Source organism: Lepidochelys kempii, chromosome 22, assembly GCF_965140265.1.
Source record: "Lepidochelys kempii isolate rLepKem1 chromosome 22, rLepKem1.hap2, whole genome shotgun sequence".
In the NCBI taxonomy this organism is placed as follows: Eukaryota; Metazoa; Chordata; order Testudines; family Cheloniidae; genus Lepidochelys; species Lepidochelys kempii.
Genome location: NC_133277.1, coordinates 2,207,459 through 2,224,674, shown reverse-complemented (window position 1 = coordinate 2,224,674; position 17,216 = coordinate 2,207,459). Strand labels below are relative to the sequence as shown.

Here is a 17,216-nt window from a genome sequence, read left to right as displayed (position 1 = left end):
GAGGGAACGGGGGCCTGACGACACGTACCCAGAACCACCCGCGACAATGTTTTAGCCCCATCAGAGTGCTCCATTGTGAGTGCTCTGGACAGCACTCTCAGATGCCCGATTGTTTGCCATTGCTCTGACGCTGGGAGGGGCGCTTACAGGGTTGGCTTCAGGGAGCTAAAATCAACAAAGGGGGTGGCTTTACATCAAGGAGTATTTCAGGCAGGACTTCACGGAGGGTTCCAATAAGAAATGGTGCACCTAAGTTATCGTTGTTATTGGAACAAGGAGGTTAGCCTGGCCTCTGATTGATACATGGCTAGATTTACCTCGCTGCACCTTCTCTGTAAGTGACTGCAGTGTGATCTAGAAGAATGAGTCCCCTAGACAGGGGAGGGGGGGAAGCAAATCTGGTCTATTTCTTGTTTTGATCCACTCCATCTATCTTTTACATCTTTGGCTGGCAGCAGACGGTGCAGAAGGACTGCATGCCATCCACATCTCATGGCTGCTCGGCAGAAGATGGTACAGTACGACTGCTAGCAGTCCGTATCGCCTGCCTGCTCACCATAAGATGGTTCAATAGGACTGACTGCAGGACTAAAGAGAATGACCTGCTCAAGTCACTCCAAATTTAGTCCCTGCGCCCATGTCTGCCCAGGCGCTCCTGATCGACCTCACAAAGGCGACCAGGAGCACCTCAGACATGACGATGACGGCTACCAGTCGTACTGTACCGTCTGCTGCCACAAGGCAAGGGGTTGCTGCTACTGTGTAGCAATGCCGTACCGCGTCTGCCAGCATCCAGGAGACATAGGGTGACGGTTACCTGAGCGGGCTCCATGCTTGCCGTGGTATGGCGTCTGCACAGGTAACTCAGGAAAAAAGGCGCGAAATGATTGTCTGCCCTTGCTTTCACGGGGGGAGGGAGGGTGGGAACGGGGGCCTGACGATATGTACCCAGAACCACCCGCGACAATGTTTTAGCCCCATCAGGCATTGGGATATCAACCCAGAATTCCAATGGGCAGCGGAGACTGCGGGAACTGTGGGATAGCTACCCACAGTGCAACGCTCCGGAAGTCGACGCTTGCCTCGGTACTGTGGAAGCGCTCCGCCGAGTTAATGCACTTAATGCACTTAGAGCATTTTCTGTGGGGACACACACACTCGAATATATAAAACCGATTTCAAAAAAACCGACTTCTATAAATTCGACCTAATTTCGTAGTGTAGACATACCCTAAGCTACTTCCTACCCTGTCTCTGGTGTAGTGGTCCTGGCATCTCCAGGGTCTCTGGGCTCCTCAGCCCATGCAGCTCTCAGGAGCAGCATCACTCCTTGGGAGTCTGCAGGAGCTTGGGTGTTCACCTGGGTCTCGACATCTCTGCCCCCGCCACCTGGAGCCTCAGTAATTCCTAGACTGGAGCTTGCAGCATGCATCTTCCCTCTTCAGCAGTCAGCACTGAATGAGCCGGGCTGCTCCCTTTTATACCTGGTGTCCAGCCAGAGCATGCCCAGCAGGACTGAAGGGGCATGGCCTCCTGAGCCCAAAGGATGGTATTAACCCTTGTAGTACCAGTGCGAGGCAAGCAAGCCCCATCATGCCAGTATAACACCCTCCACACCAAGGGCTGTACTGGTGTACCTACATGGGTAGAAAATCAAACCCTTATCCAACGTGGTTATACTGGTACAAAATCCATGTCCCTCCCTGGGGATTTGCTCCTGGTGGGAAGGCTTGTTCCAAGGCCCCAGAGATCTGAGGCTGGCAGGAGCTGTAGTTCCCGGTAGGGCCACCCAAGCCGGAGAGGCAGTGCCCAGACAAAAAGCAGCTCACTGGCTCTCCAGGGTGCTGGTTTTCAGCAACTGATCCTTGCAGAAAATGTGAAGTTCGAGAAACACAGCCAGGGAGCCATTCCCTTCAGGGACGGCCATGCCTTGTTTGTGCCCTAAGCAACTTTTGGTGGCATGGGGATTCCAATTCAGGAAATCTGTGGGCAGTCCAGGCCTTTCTCTCCACAGAAGTCATTACAGGGCAGTGAAGAGTGACTGCCCACCACCCCTATAAAAAGTCTTATAATCAATCATTTGGGGCAGATTCTCTGTCCTGTTCTTCTCCTTTGGTGCCACTCAGGAGCATAAAACATCTACAGTCATCTCTGGAGAGTCCCCCAATGGGAGGCAGGCACCAACCAGCACAAAGCAGTGTAGCTGGTTCCCAGTGGCGGATTACCCATGGGATGGAGGAAACCCCTGCTGCAGACCCCCCCCCGACCCCATCCCCAGCAGAAGCTTGGATGGGGGAAGCTTCCCCAGCAGCCTTCGACCCCATTCCTGGCAGAAGCTGTGCGACGGGAGAAGCCTCCCGCCCCCACCAGTAGCCTCAGACCTTGGCAGAGGAAGCCCCAAGTGCCCCGACCCTGTTCGGCAGAAGTGCTGGTGAGGCAGAGGAAGCCCCCATGCCCCGACCCTGGTTCCACACAGTAGCATGGGGCATGGGGGTGGAAGTCCCAGCACCCAGACCCGCCCTGCGGCCCTGGGACTGATGGAGCTTTCACTCCCTGCTGTGGCCCTGTGGCCATGGTGCAGGGACAGCACGTCTCCACTCTTGGGGCCTCAGTGACGGGGTCAGAAAGAGCAAATGGGTTATGGGGCAGGGAGGATCCTGGGTGGAACAGGAAGGGGTCATGGGGAAGGGGCAGAAAGGGGTGGAATGGGCGGAATGGGGCAGGGCCACAGGTGGAACATGGGGCGGGGCCACAGGCAGAAGGGATGGGGCTCAGGGCCCCAGGAAACCTTAGTCTGCTTCTGCTGGTTCCCATGCTTTCCTTCCTCCCTGTTACTGGAGTGACTGGAGCATGCACTAATGTACGCTGGCTAGGGCTGGATGGTTCTTAGCTTTTCCTTGTTGCTGGGCTGCCCTGGGTGGCTGCATGATTGGAAGCATTGTCCTGTGCTAGGAAGTCCCCTGGGACCCGGCAGAACCCCAGTGGTTCTCAACCTGCAGCCCAATCAGCAGAGAGCTGCGGGCTATGTGACATCCTCAGGGCCATACAGGTGGTATTGGATTTAGCCCACAGTGGTAAACAGGTTGAGAACCACTATGCTAGATCCTCCAAGCTCCTCTCTGTGGGAAAGGGCCAGCTGCCTAGGCAGAGTAGCCAGGGGAGAAGAAAGCAGAGGAGAGGAGAAGAGAGACCCAAGCGTTGGAGGGGCACATGCAGGAGAGAAAGGCAGTCAGACCCAATAGTGAGTGGGGCCATGGAGCTAGACATATAAGGGAAGCGGGCAGAAGAGGAACAGGCAGCTGAACAGCCCATGCCTGGGCATGGGAGAGGAGACACACAGTGCCGGAGGAGCAGGAAGTGAAATGAAGAGCAGGCAGGTGACCAGGCCTCCACTGACGCTCTAACCCCAACGATTTTTCAAATAGGAAGAAACACTCCTGGACCAAGACAGTGAAAACAGAAACACTTCCCGCCTGTAGTTCTGTTCCATCAGCCACTGCTGTTTCCTATTTTGGGAAGGGCGCCAGGGGGAGTGGGAGGGGAGGTGGGCACATGGCACTGCAGGGCACGTCGAGGGGGTGTTGCGGGTTAGGTCCACAACTCTCTCCCCGTTAAGATGCAATCCAGGCTGTGCCAAAGCTTAAGGAATCTGGGGTCACCCTGATGCTCACCTGTTCTCAACACCACAGGGACAAGGAATCACATAGTTATACAGTGTGGCAAGGGACATTGAGGGGAAGGCCTCTATGCCATTATGCTTCCCCCGACAATCACACACACACACAAACTCACAGATGATATCCACCGCGGAGATGCTTTAGCTGCTTCGCGGCAACACAAATGCCATTGTGGCCAAGAGCCTTTTGCAGAGGTCAGAACTTGTACTCCAATCAAAGGCATCAACAGCAGAGTAATAAACTTTATTGGGGCTTATCAGAAGCAAATAAAGATTCTCAACAGCGTGAGATACAAAGCAGCAAAGAATTTCCATAAATGCCAACAAAGCCTTGACAGAAGTGTTGCCATGCGGAACTCCTAGGCACCTGCTGCCTCATGGGACCCTCAGCCCAGGGGAGGTACCCAGGCACCCTGCACACCATATGGGGAGAGTTAGGCACCTAAGAAAGGGATCCTCAGGGGCCAGCAATGTGAGCGAGGAGCTGCCTGATCTAGTCCGGCATGAAATGCAGAGGAAAGGGACAGGGCTTAGGGCCAGATCCTCAAAGGTAGTTAGGTGCCTAACTCCCATGGACCTGAGCCTTGGGGCATTTCCTCCTCTCAGGATTCTCAGCCATGATCCCTCTCCAGGAGCCAGGCACCTAAGCCAGATCAGCCTTATCTCACAAATAACGGAGAGAGAGAGCCAGCCCATCACAGCCAGTAGCTCAGTTGTCAGGGCACTCACCTGGGTAGGGAAGAGCCAGACTCTAGTCCCTGCTCTCCCTATTTTGGAGCTCCCAGGTGAGCACCCCACCCACCCAGCTATTGAGAATACGGTTTGGGGGGGGGGGAGGCGTGCCAGGGCGTGTCTCTAAATCTCCCTATTAATGGGGCCAGAGTGTGCAAGAGACTGAGACAGTCTGGTGGTCAGGGTACTCCTGGGATGTGGCAAAGGCAGGTTCAGTCCCTGCTCCAATAATTCTTGACGTAGCGATACAAAGGGAACAGTTCCAGGAGGAGAGCTTGAGATACAGGCCCTCACCTGGATACAGGCTGCTGTCCAAACCAGGCAGAGGGGGATCCAAACCTGGGCCTCCCACATCCCCAGTAAGAGCTCCACCCACTGGTCTGTTGGGGAATCTGGGGACAAACACACACGGCTGCCTTTTCTGCCAGGCCTGACCCCGTGCCCATGCTCTCAGCATGCCTCTGGGATGGGGCCCCGCTGGTGAACTAGGCAGGGGAACACCTTGTTTGCGACTCCCACAGGGCCATGGTTTGTGCTAGGGCTCCAACCTGTTGGTTAGTCCTGGGGTGTCATCAGGACACAGGAGACTTTGAACGTGGGGGAAAGGGGAGCACTTTGGTGCCCACGAGGGAAGCAGCAGCTGCGCGCTGGTGCGGAGAATGTCCGTGGTGCCAATACGTTGCACTTAGGCAGCGGAAGAGGCTATTAGGCACCTGCACTTTGTGAAGCTGGCCCTCGGTAAATGGAATATGTCACAGCTTTGCCCCGAGCCAGCAGTAAACACTGGGTCAATAGCCTAGATCCATATAAAATGTATTTATTTCTGAACGTCACAATGCGAGGGGAAGGGACGGACTGACAGTATTGCTACAAAGAGGGCGGGCTCAGCGCCAGGTTGCTAGCAACTCAGTAGTTATGACAGGTAAATTGGATGAGCAAGGCAAGCATGAATCATAGAATCATAGAATATCAGGGTTGGAAGGGACCCCAGAAGGTCATCTAGTCCAACCCCCTGCTCGAAGCAGGACCAATTCCCAGTTAAATCATCCCAGCCAGGGCTTTGTCAAGCCTGACCTTAAAAACCTCTAAGGAAGGAGATTCTACCACCTCCCTAGGTAACGCATTCCAGTGTTTCACCACCCTCCTAGTGAAAAAGGTTTTCCTAATATCCACCCTAAACCTCCCCCACTGCAACTTGAGACCATTACTCCTTGTCCTGTCTTCTTCTACCACTGAGAATAGTCTAGAGCCATCCTCTCTGGAACCACCTCTCAGGTAGTTGAAAGCAGCTATCAAATCCCCCCTCATTCTTCTCTTTCTGCAGACTAAACAATCCCAGCTCCCTCAGCCTCTCCTCATAAGTCATGTGTTCTAGACCCCTAATCATTTTTGTTGCCCTTCGCTGGACTCTCTCCAATTTATCCACATTCTTCTTGTAGTGTGGGGCCCAAAACTGGACACAGTACTCCAGATGAGGCCTCACCAATGTCGAATAGAGGGGAACGATCACGTCCCTCGATCTGCTCGCTATGCCCCTACTTATACATCCCAAAATGCCATTGGCCTTCTTGGCAACAAGGGCACACTGCTGACTCATATCCAGCTTCTCATCCACTGTCACCCCTAGGTCCTTTTCCGCAGAACTACTGCCTAGCCATTCGGCCCCTAGTCTGTAGCGGTGCATTGGATTCTTCCGTCCTAAGTGCAGGACCCTGCACTTATCCTTATTGAACCTCATCAGATTTTTTTGGCCCAATCCTCCAATTTGTCTAGGTCCTTCTGTATCCTATCCCTCCCCTCCAGCGTATCCACCACTCCTCCCAGTTTAGTATCATCTGCAAATTTGCTGAGAGTGCAATCTACACTATCCTTCATATCATTTATGAAGATATTGAACAAAACCGGCCCCAGGACCGACCCCTGGGGCACTCCACTTGACACCGGCTTCCAACTAGACATGGAGCAATTGATCACTACCCGTTGAGCCCGGTGTAAAGTAGAGCAATGTACACTGTTTGGGCCCGGGCTATGAACATGACAGGCCTGTGACAAACAGCTACCCCCAAGAGAAGTCAGTAATGAGAGAGGAAATGTATAGAGACGGGAAACTTGATAATGCACGCAATGGTTGGGCTGTCAGGAACCCTATGCAGCAGGGCAGAGATAAGGAAGTGAAACAGTAAAGCTTTTGCTGACTCTGGGTGTCCATCATCCTGTGCCAAGAGCCAGAGCAAGGCCTAAACACCAAGAAGGGATCCGCCGTTTCGAGGGATAACTAGTCATGCAGAGTTACAACAGTTACTGCTTACAGATTTTGAATGGACATTTGAACTTCCGGCTTCTGGGCTTTAGCCAGTCCCTACCTATTAGAGACCAAGCTGGAGGCGTACCTAATGCTGTGGGTAGACAAACTGTTGCAGAGACTAGGGGTCATTGAGTACATCACTACCAGTGGTTTGCAGCCCAGGGGCTGCTTGAGACTCAATCAGCATGTGACATCCTCAGGGCCATACAGGTATTATATATATTTTGTGTAAGTGTGGCCCACATAACACAGAGAGAGCTGCCTATGCGGCCACAATGGTAAAGAGGTTGAGAACCAGTGATCACTACCCTTGATTTGACTAAAGAATGTTGGCAGATTCCCCTAACTGTGGCATCATTTGCAAATCTCGCCTTCCATACACCCTTCAGACTTTCTGCAAATTTCAAGCGATGCACTTTGGCCTATTCAGAGCAGCAGCCACTTTCCAGAGGTTGCTGAACAAGGTATTAAAACCACACAATTGATAAGCAGTGGCATATATTGACGATATCTTTGCGTACTGCAAGGCTTGGGGAGACTACTTCACACATTTCACAGTAGTCTTACAGACCCTCAGAAACATAAGACTAATGGTAAACCCATCTAAATGTAAATTGGCCAGATGACCTGGGTTATATGGTGGGGGGGCGGGGCAATGCCTATGACCTCTGCAAGGGAAGGTGCAGGGTTTGCAGGACTGACTCATTGCAGGGCAGGTTTCAGAAAAGTGTCACAAGAGTGATTAAACAGGAAACCTGCCTTGTAGAAACAGACTCAAGGCGCTCAATCTATTCACCTTAACAAAGAGAAGGTTAAGGGGTGATTTCGTCACAGTCTGTAAGTACCTACATGGGGTACAGATTTTTAACAATGGGCTCTTCAGTCTAGCAGAGAAAGGTAGAATATGATCCAGTGGCTGGAAGTTGAAGCTAGACACATTCAGGCTGGAAATCAGGTGTAATTGGAACAACTTACCAAAGGTCGTGGTGGATTCTTCATTACTGCCAATGTTTAAATGAAGATTGGAATTGTTTCTGAAAGAGCTGCTCTAGGCATTATTGCGGAGAAGGTCTCTGGCATGTGTTTTACAGGAGGTCAGACTAGATGATCACAATGGTCCCTGGTCTTAGAATCTATGAATCTATAATTCATAGCTTCAGTAAAACACACAGTCTACTTGTTATAAATGTACATCAAGCACTACATATTTCCTAACAACCCCAAAACCTTCAAGGCCAGAGCACAGTCCAGCACAGCACATTAACGTGGCTAACCATTAAAGTGCTCTTTCAAAGCCTACTTCAACCTCATAGCTAGCTCCATGTTGAGCTCATGTAATGACCCTTGTGTCTGGTTGTTCAAACTCAGCAGACAGCTGCTCCCCTGCACCCTGGCAGTACCTTTTCTCCATTTGCTTCACAGATATTATGCAGAACACAACATGCAGTATAACCGTTGGGATATTTTTCTTACTGAGATCCAATCTGGTGAGTAAACACCACCAGCGTCCCTTCAATCTACTCAAACCTCATTCAACTGTAATTCTGCACTTGCTGAGCTGGTAGTTGCATCATTCCTTGGTGCTGTCAAGGTGGCTGGCAGACAGGTTCATGAGCCAGGGGAGCAAGAGTTAGGCTGGGTCCCCCACAATCACTGTGGGCATTTCAATGCTGCCAATGATAATCTGCCAGTTGGAAAAAAATGTCTCTGCTTGCAGCTTTCTGAACAGTGGTGTTTTCTTAAAGATACAGATGTCATGCTCCTTCTCTGACCAGCCCACACTGATGTCAGTGAAGTGTCCCCGGTGATCCACCAAGGCTTGCATAAGCATAGAAAAGTAAACCTTTCTGTTGATGTACTCTGTTATAAGGTGGATAGGTGCCAAAATAGAGATGTCCATGCTGTCTATCATCTCATCAAAATTCAGTAACCCCACTGATGAAAATTCATCCACAAAGCAGGAGATGATGAATGGCCCTGCACCTTTGCATGGCAACAGCCTCCACTGTGGATTTTCCAACTCCGAAATGATTCCCCACTGACCAGTAGCAATACAGCATTGCAAGCTTCTGGAGTGTGATCATCACTCGCTTCTCCATTGTCAGTGCAGCTCTCATTCTACTAAGATGGAGTGATAGGACACTGCCTTTCAGATGCTATGGCAAGAATGGGGGTTATTTATGGTTTGAGGACAGGAGTTTTCAGCGTATGTCTACACTGCAATGTAAGCCCAGGCTCTGACTCAGCCCTGGTCTACCCTACGAGTTTAGATCGAATTTAGCAGCATTAGATCAATTTAAACCTGCACCCATCCGCATGATGAAGCCATTTTTTTCGACTTAAAGGGCTCTTAAAATCGATTTCTGTACTCCTCCCCCGACGAGGGGATTAGCGCTGAAATTGACCTTGCTGGGTCTAATTTGGGGTAGTGTGGTTGCAATTCGACGGTATTGGCCTCCAGGAGCTATCCCAGAGTGCTCCATTGTGACAGCTCTGGACAGTGCTCTCAACTCAGATGCACTGGCCAGGTAGACAGGAAAAGGCCTGCAAACTTTTGAATCTCATTTCCTGTTTGGCCAGCATGGCAAGCTGCAGGTGAGTGCAGATCTCATCAGCAGAGGTGACCATGATGGAGTCCCAGAATCACAAAAGAGCTCCAGCATGGACCGAACGGGAGGTACGGGATCTGATTGCTGTATGGGGAGATGAATCTGTGCTATCAGAACTCCGTTCGAAAAGACAAAATGCCAAAACATTTGAAAAAATCTCCAAGGGCATGAAGGACAGAGGCTATAACAGGGACCTGCAGCAGTGCCATTTTGGGGACGAGGAAGATGATATTGAGGAGGAGGAGGTTGAAGATAGTGCACAGCAAGCAAGTGGAGAAACCGTTTTCCCTGAGAGCCAGGAACTGTTTCTCACCCTGGACCTGGAGCCAATACCCTCCGAACCCACCCAAGGCAGGCTCCCGGACCTGCCAGGCAGAGAAGGGACCTCTGGTGAGTGTACCTTTGTAGATATAATACATGGTTTATTAGCAAGTGTGTTTAATGATGGATTTTGCCCTGAAGATTGGGACGCATTTGTGGCCAGTACAGATACTGGAAAAGTCTGTTAACGTGTCTGGGGATGGAGCGGAAATCCTTCAGGGACATTTCCATAAAGCTCTCCTGGATGGTCACTCTTCATGGTCACCTGGTTGAAATAGGGTAATTTTATTAAGGGGACATTCAGAGGTGGCTGTTCCTGCTGGGCTGTGTGCCTGTGGCTGAACAGAAATCTTCCCCGCTGTTATCCACGTGCTGTGGGGAGGGGTGAAGCCATCATCCCAGAGAACTGGGTCTGTGGGGAGGGTTTAGTTGGGTTTGTGCTGCACGTTAACTCGAAAACCGCAGCCCCTCCTTTTAAATGGCCAACCCATCTTAAATGGCTGACCCAATGGCTGCTTGGTATGGGAAAGGAGGGCGCTGCTGTTTGAAACCATTCCCACATGTTATGAAGGTTAAAGAAGCCAGAAGACTGTGGCTTACCATGGCTGCCTGCAAGCCGAAGTCTGTTGCCCGGCCCTGCGTGTGTGATCTCTCACACCAAACCGGCAGGCCCTCAATATAAGAAGCAACATGCGACCTTGTACTGAAAGCACACGTGCTATGTAATGTTAATTGCAAGATTCACTGTGAAAGAGTCTACGCATTGTTCTCTAAAATGTGTCTCTTTAACTACTTTTTTTCCCTCCTGCAGCTGCAAATGTTTCAACGCTCACGCTATCATCTCCGTCCCAGAGGCTGGAGAAGATTAGAAGGCGAGAAAAACACTCGCGATGAAACGTTCTCTGAGCTCATGCAGTCCTCCCGCACTGAAAGGGCCCAGCAGAATGCGTGGAGGCAGACAATGGCAGAGCCCAGGAAAGCACAATGTGAACGCAAGGACAGGTGGCGGGTTGAAGGGGATAGGTGGTGACAGCTGCCTGACAGAAGGCAGGAGGCAATGCTGAGGCTGCTGGATGATCAAACTGACATGCTCCGGCGTATGGTGGAGCTGCAGGAAAGGCAGAAGCACAGCCCGCCGCTGCAGCCCCTGTGTAACCAACCGCCCTCCTCCCCAAGTTCCATAGCCTCCACACTCAGATGCCCAAGAACGCGGTGGGGGGGCCTCCGGGCACCCAGCCACTCCACCCCAGAGGACTGCCCAAGCAACAGAAAGCCAGCATTCAATAAGTTTTAAAGTGCTGTGTGGCCTTGTCCTTCCCTCCTCCCCCATGCCACCCGCTGCTTCCCTCCTCCCCCTCCCCCATCCCGGGCTACCTTGGCAGTTATCCCCCTATTTGTGTGATGAATTTATAAAGAATGCATGAACTTGAAACAACGATGACTTTATTGCCTCTGCAAGCGGTGATCGCAGGGGGGTGTGGAGGGCGGTTAGCTTACAGGGAAGTAGCGTGAACCAAGGGAGTGGGTTTTCATCAAGGAGAAACAAACAGAACTGTCACACCGTAGCCGGGCCAGTCATGAAACTGATTGCGTGGGCTACTTGGATCACAGCAACCCCCACAGTAGATTTGCCCACTCCAAATTGATTCCTGGCTGACCGGTAGCTGTCTGGCATTGCAAGCTTCCACAGGGCTATTGCCACTCACTTCTCAACTGTGAGGGCTGCTCTCATCATGGTATTCTTGAGCTTCAGGGCAGGGGAAAGCAAGTCACAAAATTCCATGAAAGTGTCCTTATGCATGCGAAAGTTTCGCAGCCACTGGGAATCGTCCCAGACCTGCAACACTATGGGGTCCTACCAGCCTGTGCTTGTTTCCCGGGCCCAGAATCAGCATTCCACGGCATGAACCTGCCCCATTACCACCTAGATGTCCAAATTGCTGGGGCCTGTACTTTGAGAGAAGTCTGTGTCCATGTCCTCATCACTCTCGTCACCACGCTGCCGTCACCTCCTCGCCTGCTTTTGCAGGTTCTGGTTCTGCGTATACTGCTGGATAACACATGTGGTGTTTACAATGCTCATAACTGCCGCGGTGATCTGAGCGGGCTCCATGCTAGCAGTGGTATGGCATCTGCATGGGTAACCCAGGAAAAAAGGTGCGAAACAATTGTCAGCTGTTGCTTTCACGGAAGGGGGGGGCTGATGACATGTACCCAGAACCACCCGCGACAATATTTTTGCCCCATCAGGCACTGGGATCTCAACCCAGAATTCCAATGGGTGGCGGAGACTGCGGGAACTGTGGGATAGCTACCCACAGTGCAACGCTCCAGAAGTCAACACTAGCCTCAGTACTGTGGACGCACTCCACCGACTTAATGGTCTTAAGTGGGGACACACACAATCGACTGTATAAAATCGATTTCTAAAAAATCGACTTCTATAAATTCCCCCTTTCCATCTACACTCAAATCACACTAATCCAGGGCTTGGTCCGAGGGTCCCAGGACCCTCCTGGGCTGCAGAGTCCAAGCCCAAGTCATGCTGGGACCCAGAGTTTGAGCCTTATTGCTTTGCAGTGTCAACGCAGCCTCACTTGACTCATGTCCTGGAAGTCCACCAAAAGTATCCACATTCCCAAGGGCCAACTTCCTTTGTCCTCTTGGTCCCAAGAATCTCCAATGGAGTCAGGTGAAAATGGAAGCCAGCCCCCTTGATGTACAGCAGCAGCTCAGTGAGTCGGCATTCACCTTTCCATCATCTTCTGACCACTGAGCTGCAAATTCCCCATTGGAGAAGAGCCTTTCATGTGTGCAATGGAGACTGACCAGAAGAAGCCTTTTGCAAAGGGCGCTACCTCATGGTCATGGGAACATGGCCAGATTTTGGTGAATCTCTGGTGAGAAGTCAGCAAAACTGTGGACTTTAGCAAAAGTACCAGGAATGACCACGCAGATAGTGAAAAAACTTTGCAAATTTTCCAGACTGATGGCCTGTGCAGGGAGCAGATGAAGAGGCTCAAGAGTGAATACTGGAAGACCAGGTACCAGCACTTCACCTGGGCAACTCGCCAACCTAATTCCTGTTTGACAAGGTGTTTTACTGGATGCTGAGCACCGCACCCATCGCAGAACCTATGGTGGTACATGACAATCTGGTCAACTGGGATGGTGACTGATGGAAACCATCAAGTGACCATCAAGTCACTCTGTTGCTGAAATTGGTCCCACAGCAGACTGTGAAACAGGATCAGCAACAAATTCTGGGTCCATACTTGGAGGAGCTGTTTGATGCCCCTGCCCCCCGAAGTAACAGCCCACTGCTGAGCCTGCAGAAAACCCAGAGGAGACACAATCTTCCCCTGAACCTGGTAAGTTTCTGGTGCCATTTAAAAGTTAATTACTACAGCAAAGCAACAGTAATGAGAATCTGCAGCTACCAGCATGTACCCACCGATGGCAGATTTTATCCCAGCACCTTGTCACCCCTCAACCCGCTTCCCTTCACATGGCTTTCAAAATGGCAGCTGGGAAATGCAAAGAGTAAAGAACATCTCTGAAGAGCATTTTCACTGGGCAGGGACTTTGGGTCATTCCTTTTTCCTCAAAGTAATAGCGGCTTTACCTTTGCTGCTCTGTAGTCACTCAGCGGATCTGCGGAGCTGCCAGGAACCAGTGTAGTCTCTGTGTGTGTTTGGGGAAATGTGTTGTCTTTCCAAATCTAGTCCATTTCAGTTGGAAGTAGTCCAAGCAGTCCATAGGGGACAAAATCATGTCTCCCAAGTACGACCGGGGTGTCTGTTTTTGTCCAGAAATGTGCCAAGGGTGGGGAGCAGGAAGGCTGTGGAGTTCTGCGCGTTTGCATGCAGCCATAACAGGCTAAGCCCTGTGGAAGCTAACACAGCATCCTATTAATTTCCTCATGGATTCTGACCAAATCCCAGACGCTGATAGATGGGTGCTTCTCCTGAAGCAGGAACTCCAGCTAGGCAGTCGCATTGCAGGGAAGGGTGTATTTCCCAGGGCCAGCTTGGCAGCTGACCAGCCCATTCCACTAATTAACATGCTGGTCAGTCTCTCTACATCCGAATACTTTGGCTGCACACACTGTAGGTTTCCCACCAGGAACTTGGAATAACATCTCCCTCGGCCACTAGGGCACCATAAGAACCATTATGGTGTCCAAAACATGAAAGGCTGAAATGCTAGAAGAAGCCTTTTGTTGCAAGGCCACCCCCACTTCAACTAATTATGCAAAATTTATCAAACAGAAAGAGCATGTAACCATTGTCTCTGCACCTCTATAAGTGCAATTAACCAGGTTGTGTCCAGGGCCATTCTGTGGACTGGAGCATCCCTTTCACAGTCTACTGGGGTTCAGTTTTGAAATGTAACATTTTATGTCCTTGAAATTCCACAATAATTAATTCTGTGCTCCTTCACTGAGCTCTTTGAGACAATAACCCTCTGTGGCTTGTTCAGTTTCAGGCCCCTTGACCTCTAGTAGCTGCTGTATGTCCACAACTTGACTCCAGGCTCAACGTACTTTCATGAACAGTTCCAAGAGGAAGCATATCCGTGATGAAGTTACGATCAAAGTTCTTGAAAGGGCCAACAAGCAGGTCCAGGACCAGGAGCAGAGAGACTTAAGACTGGAGAAGTGGCATGCTGAGAGGCAGGTGGAAAGCTGAGGCTCACCGCACAGCTGGAAGGCAGGTGTTTCAGTATGGGAGCAGGCAGCTATGCAGTTCCTGGAATGGGAATGGTGGCTAAGGAAGGACAACAGAGCACAACAAAGAGACCTGTTTGAGCAATTCATCTCCATCATGGCTGGAAGAGCACCACTCCTGCTGCCCTTCCCACACCATGGTCTGATCCCTCTGCAACGTACCCTCTGTCCAGAAGTAGCTCGGACAACTCCATGTCTGGGTGGCCCATGCAATCAGGCCCCATGAGTGGCTGGGCAAGGCACCTAAGACCTGTGCAGCCTTCCTTCTGAAGCCCTCTCCTGTGGATACATCCATCCCCCTCCCGTGGCACCAAGTGTGTAGAAAATGGGGAAAGAAGGGAAAGAAGAATGCGGGGCCAGGAGACATGCGCGGGAGGGGAGGGGAGTTGAATCGTGCCTGCACTGTGTTCTGCACTTTAATTTTGTTTGGTTTGGAAATGTTCTGTTACTTGGTGGTGGGTGTTGTTTTGATTTGCTGACGTGCCTGGCAATGGTTGAAGATCTACCGGTTTATGATATGTTTACAAATAAAACATATTATAACATCAAGGATTTTTATTGCTATTACTGCATCCTATCATATAATCATGATTTTGTGACAATAAAACTAAATATATGATCAGGAGCAATTATACATAACTAAGCAAACACTTCTCCTCTACACAGTTAGATACAGCAATTCACACTTCAATAACTTCCTTACAAGATCCTATGCTGTGATTCATTGACTGCCCTCCTCTACCCAAATCATTACTCATCATGTCATTCATAAGTACATTGCATGGCAATCAAGCCCCCTAACACCCAAGAAGGTTGGGACCCTCCACAATTAATTAACCCTTTTCTCCCCACAAGCACATTCATAGAGGTGCTATTCCCCCTCTTCCATTGGACCAGGCAAGTCCATAACGTGGAAGCACAAAGCAGGGAGGGATACCTCAGTGGTTTGAGCTTTGACCTGCTAAACCCAGGGTTGTGAGTTCAATCCTTGAGGGGGCTATTTAGGGATCTGGGGATTGGTCCTGCTTTGAGCAGGGGGTGGGACTAGATGACCTCCTGAGGTCCCTTCCAACCCTGATCTTCTAGGATTCTACCCCTGACTCCTGTGCCTGGGGGCATCCATCTCCAGCTGGGGCGGGTGCACTTTCTGGCTGAGGCACCGATCCAGCGGCCTCTCGCTGTCACAGGTCCATTCAGGAGGAAAAGGCTCAGCTCTGGCTTCACACAGATTGTGAAGAGCACAGCAAGCCACAGTGATGCGGACAGCGTTGAGGACACTGGCATCCAAAGGGGTCTGTAGACACCTCCCGTGGGATTTCAATCTGCCAAAAGCACATTCAGCAACCACTCTGCACCTGCTGAGAGTGTAGTTAAACCGTCTTCTGCCAGGCCGCTGACATCAGGGTACAGTTTGATAAGTCAAGGCAAAAAGGGGGTACACAGGGTCCCCCAGAATGCCGGTGGGGACAGTAACTCCGTTTATGACACTGCCATGTGGTGGGAATAGTGTCCCAGCTGGGCCATGAATGTAGACTGCTGATCAGCAGAAAACCCTGGCATCATGAACTTTCCCTGTGCAGCCCCCATTAAATCACCCTTTGTGGTCCATGAGGACTTGTACTACCCTTTGTGGTTTATATACTCACGTGCTTCTTGGGGAGGGCGAACTATGCGAACATGAGTCCCATCAATGGCGCCGGCAGAGTTAGGAAACCCCATTCTCTCAAAGCCAGCAATTGCCTCTGGAATAGCTTGGGGTAACCCACACGACTGACTGCCTCCGAGACCTCTGCCACCACTCTACCCGCACTCGACTTTCCAACACCAAACTGGCTGGCAACAGACCTGTAGCAGTCTGGGGTAGCCAGATACCAGATGGTCATAGCAACCCACTTCTGGCCCAGCAAGGGTGGCCTCCTATGTGTCTCTTTACACTGGAGGGTTGGGACAAGCTGCTCACGAAGCTCCAGGAACGTAGCTTTCTTCATGCGAAAGTTCTGGACCCCCTGCTGCCCATTCCAGGGCTGCATGACAACGTGATCCCACCAGTCTGTGCTTGTGGCCCAGTGCCAGAAGTGCCAGTCTACGTAGGGGGCATCAGTGGCCATGCCGATGGTACTGTGCATCTTCCAGTGTCAGTCTGCCATGCCCAGGTACTCTTCCTCCTCCGCCTCCGCCTCCTCCTCCTCCGCTCCCGCATGAAGTCTCACAAGTACGTCTGGTGGGTCAGAATGCTGCTGAAACGTCCACCAGCATCTCACGGACGCTCTGCCCAATTCCTGACGCAGGAGTGAAAGCGCAAGCAAGAGAAGTTCTACAAAAGACGTCTCCTCCGCCCTGTTCCTGGCTCTGGGAGCTGGGAGCACACAGACCAAAATGACCCCTCGGCAGGCTGCGTTGGCGGGCTGTTCAAACTTCCTGCAATGTGCAGGGCGGACAGCCAAGTTTCCCCACAGTGCACCAGGGTCAAAGGGCTGGAGTGGCCACATTTCAGGAGGGTGCTAGGGACTCAGATATTGTTGACTCGTGTCTGTGTGTTCCAGTGTGGAAGCCAGAGCCCCGGCTCAGAAAAGTCTGAACAGGGTTAAGAATCAGTGTAGCTGCTCAAGCCCATGGTTCTCTAACACGGATCGGCTGACTTGAGTCCCACTAACCCTTACATTACAGTGTAGACAGTGGCCTCTGAATCTGCCTCCTTCCACAGCTGGAGCCACCCCTGGGAGTTGGCCTACTTATAGGATGGGACAGAGAAAAACTTTTGCATCAAAAGCAGTGGCTCAGAGATACAGCTGATGTGCTCAAGGGCTGTAAAACCCAACCCAGACAGAAGGAGTCAGTCTGAGT

General features: G+C 51.2%; 1 protein-coding gene across 1 annotated transcript in view; it reads left to right on the top strand.

Annotated features, from left to right (window-relative positions):
• CCDC15 (coiled-coil domain containing 15) overlaps positions 1–14,873 on the top strand; it is a 74,658-nt gene extending 59,785 nt beyond the window's left edge. The window contains exon 10 of the mRNA XM_073320787.1: positions 14,126–14,873. Coding sequence (XP_073176888.1) covers positions 14,126–14,172 — 47 coding nt within the window. The 3' untranslated portion in view covers positions 14,173–14,873. The remainder of the gene's footprint in view (positions 1–14,125) is intronic.
• The last annotated feature ends 2,343 nt before the right edge of the window (positions 14,874–17,216 follow it).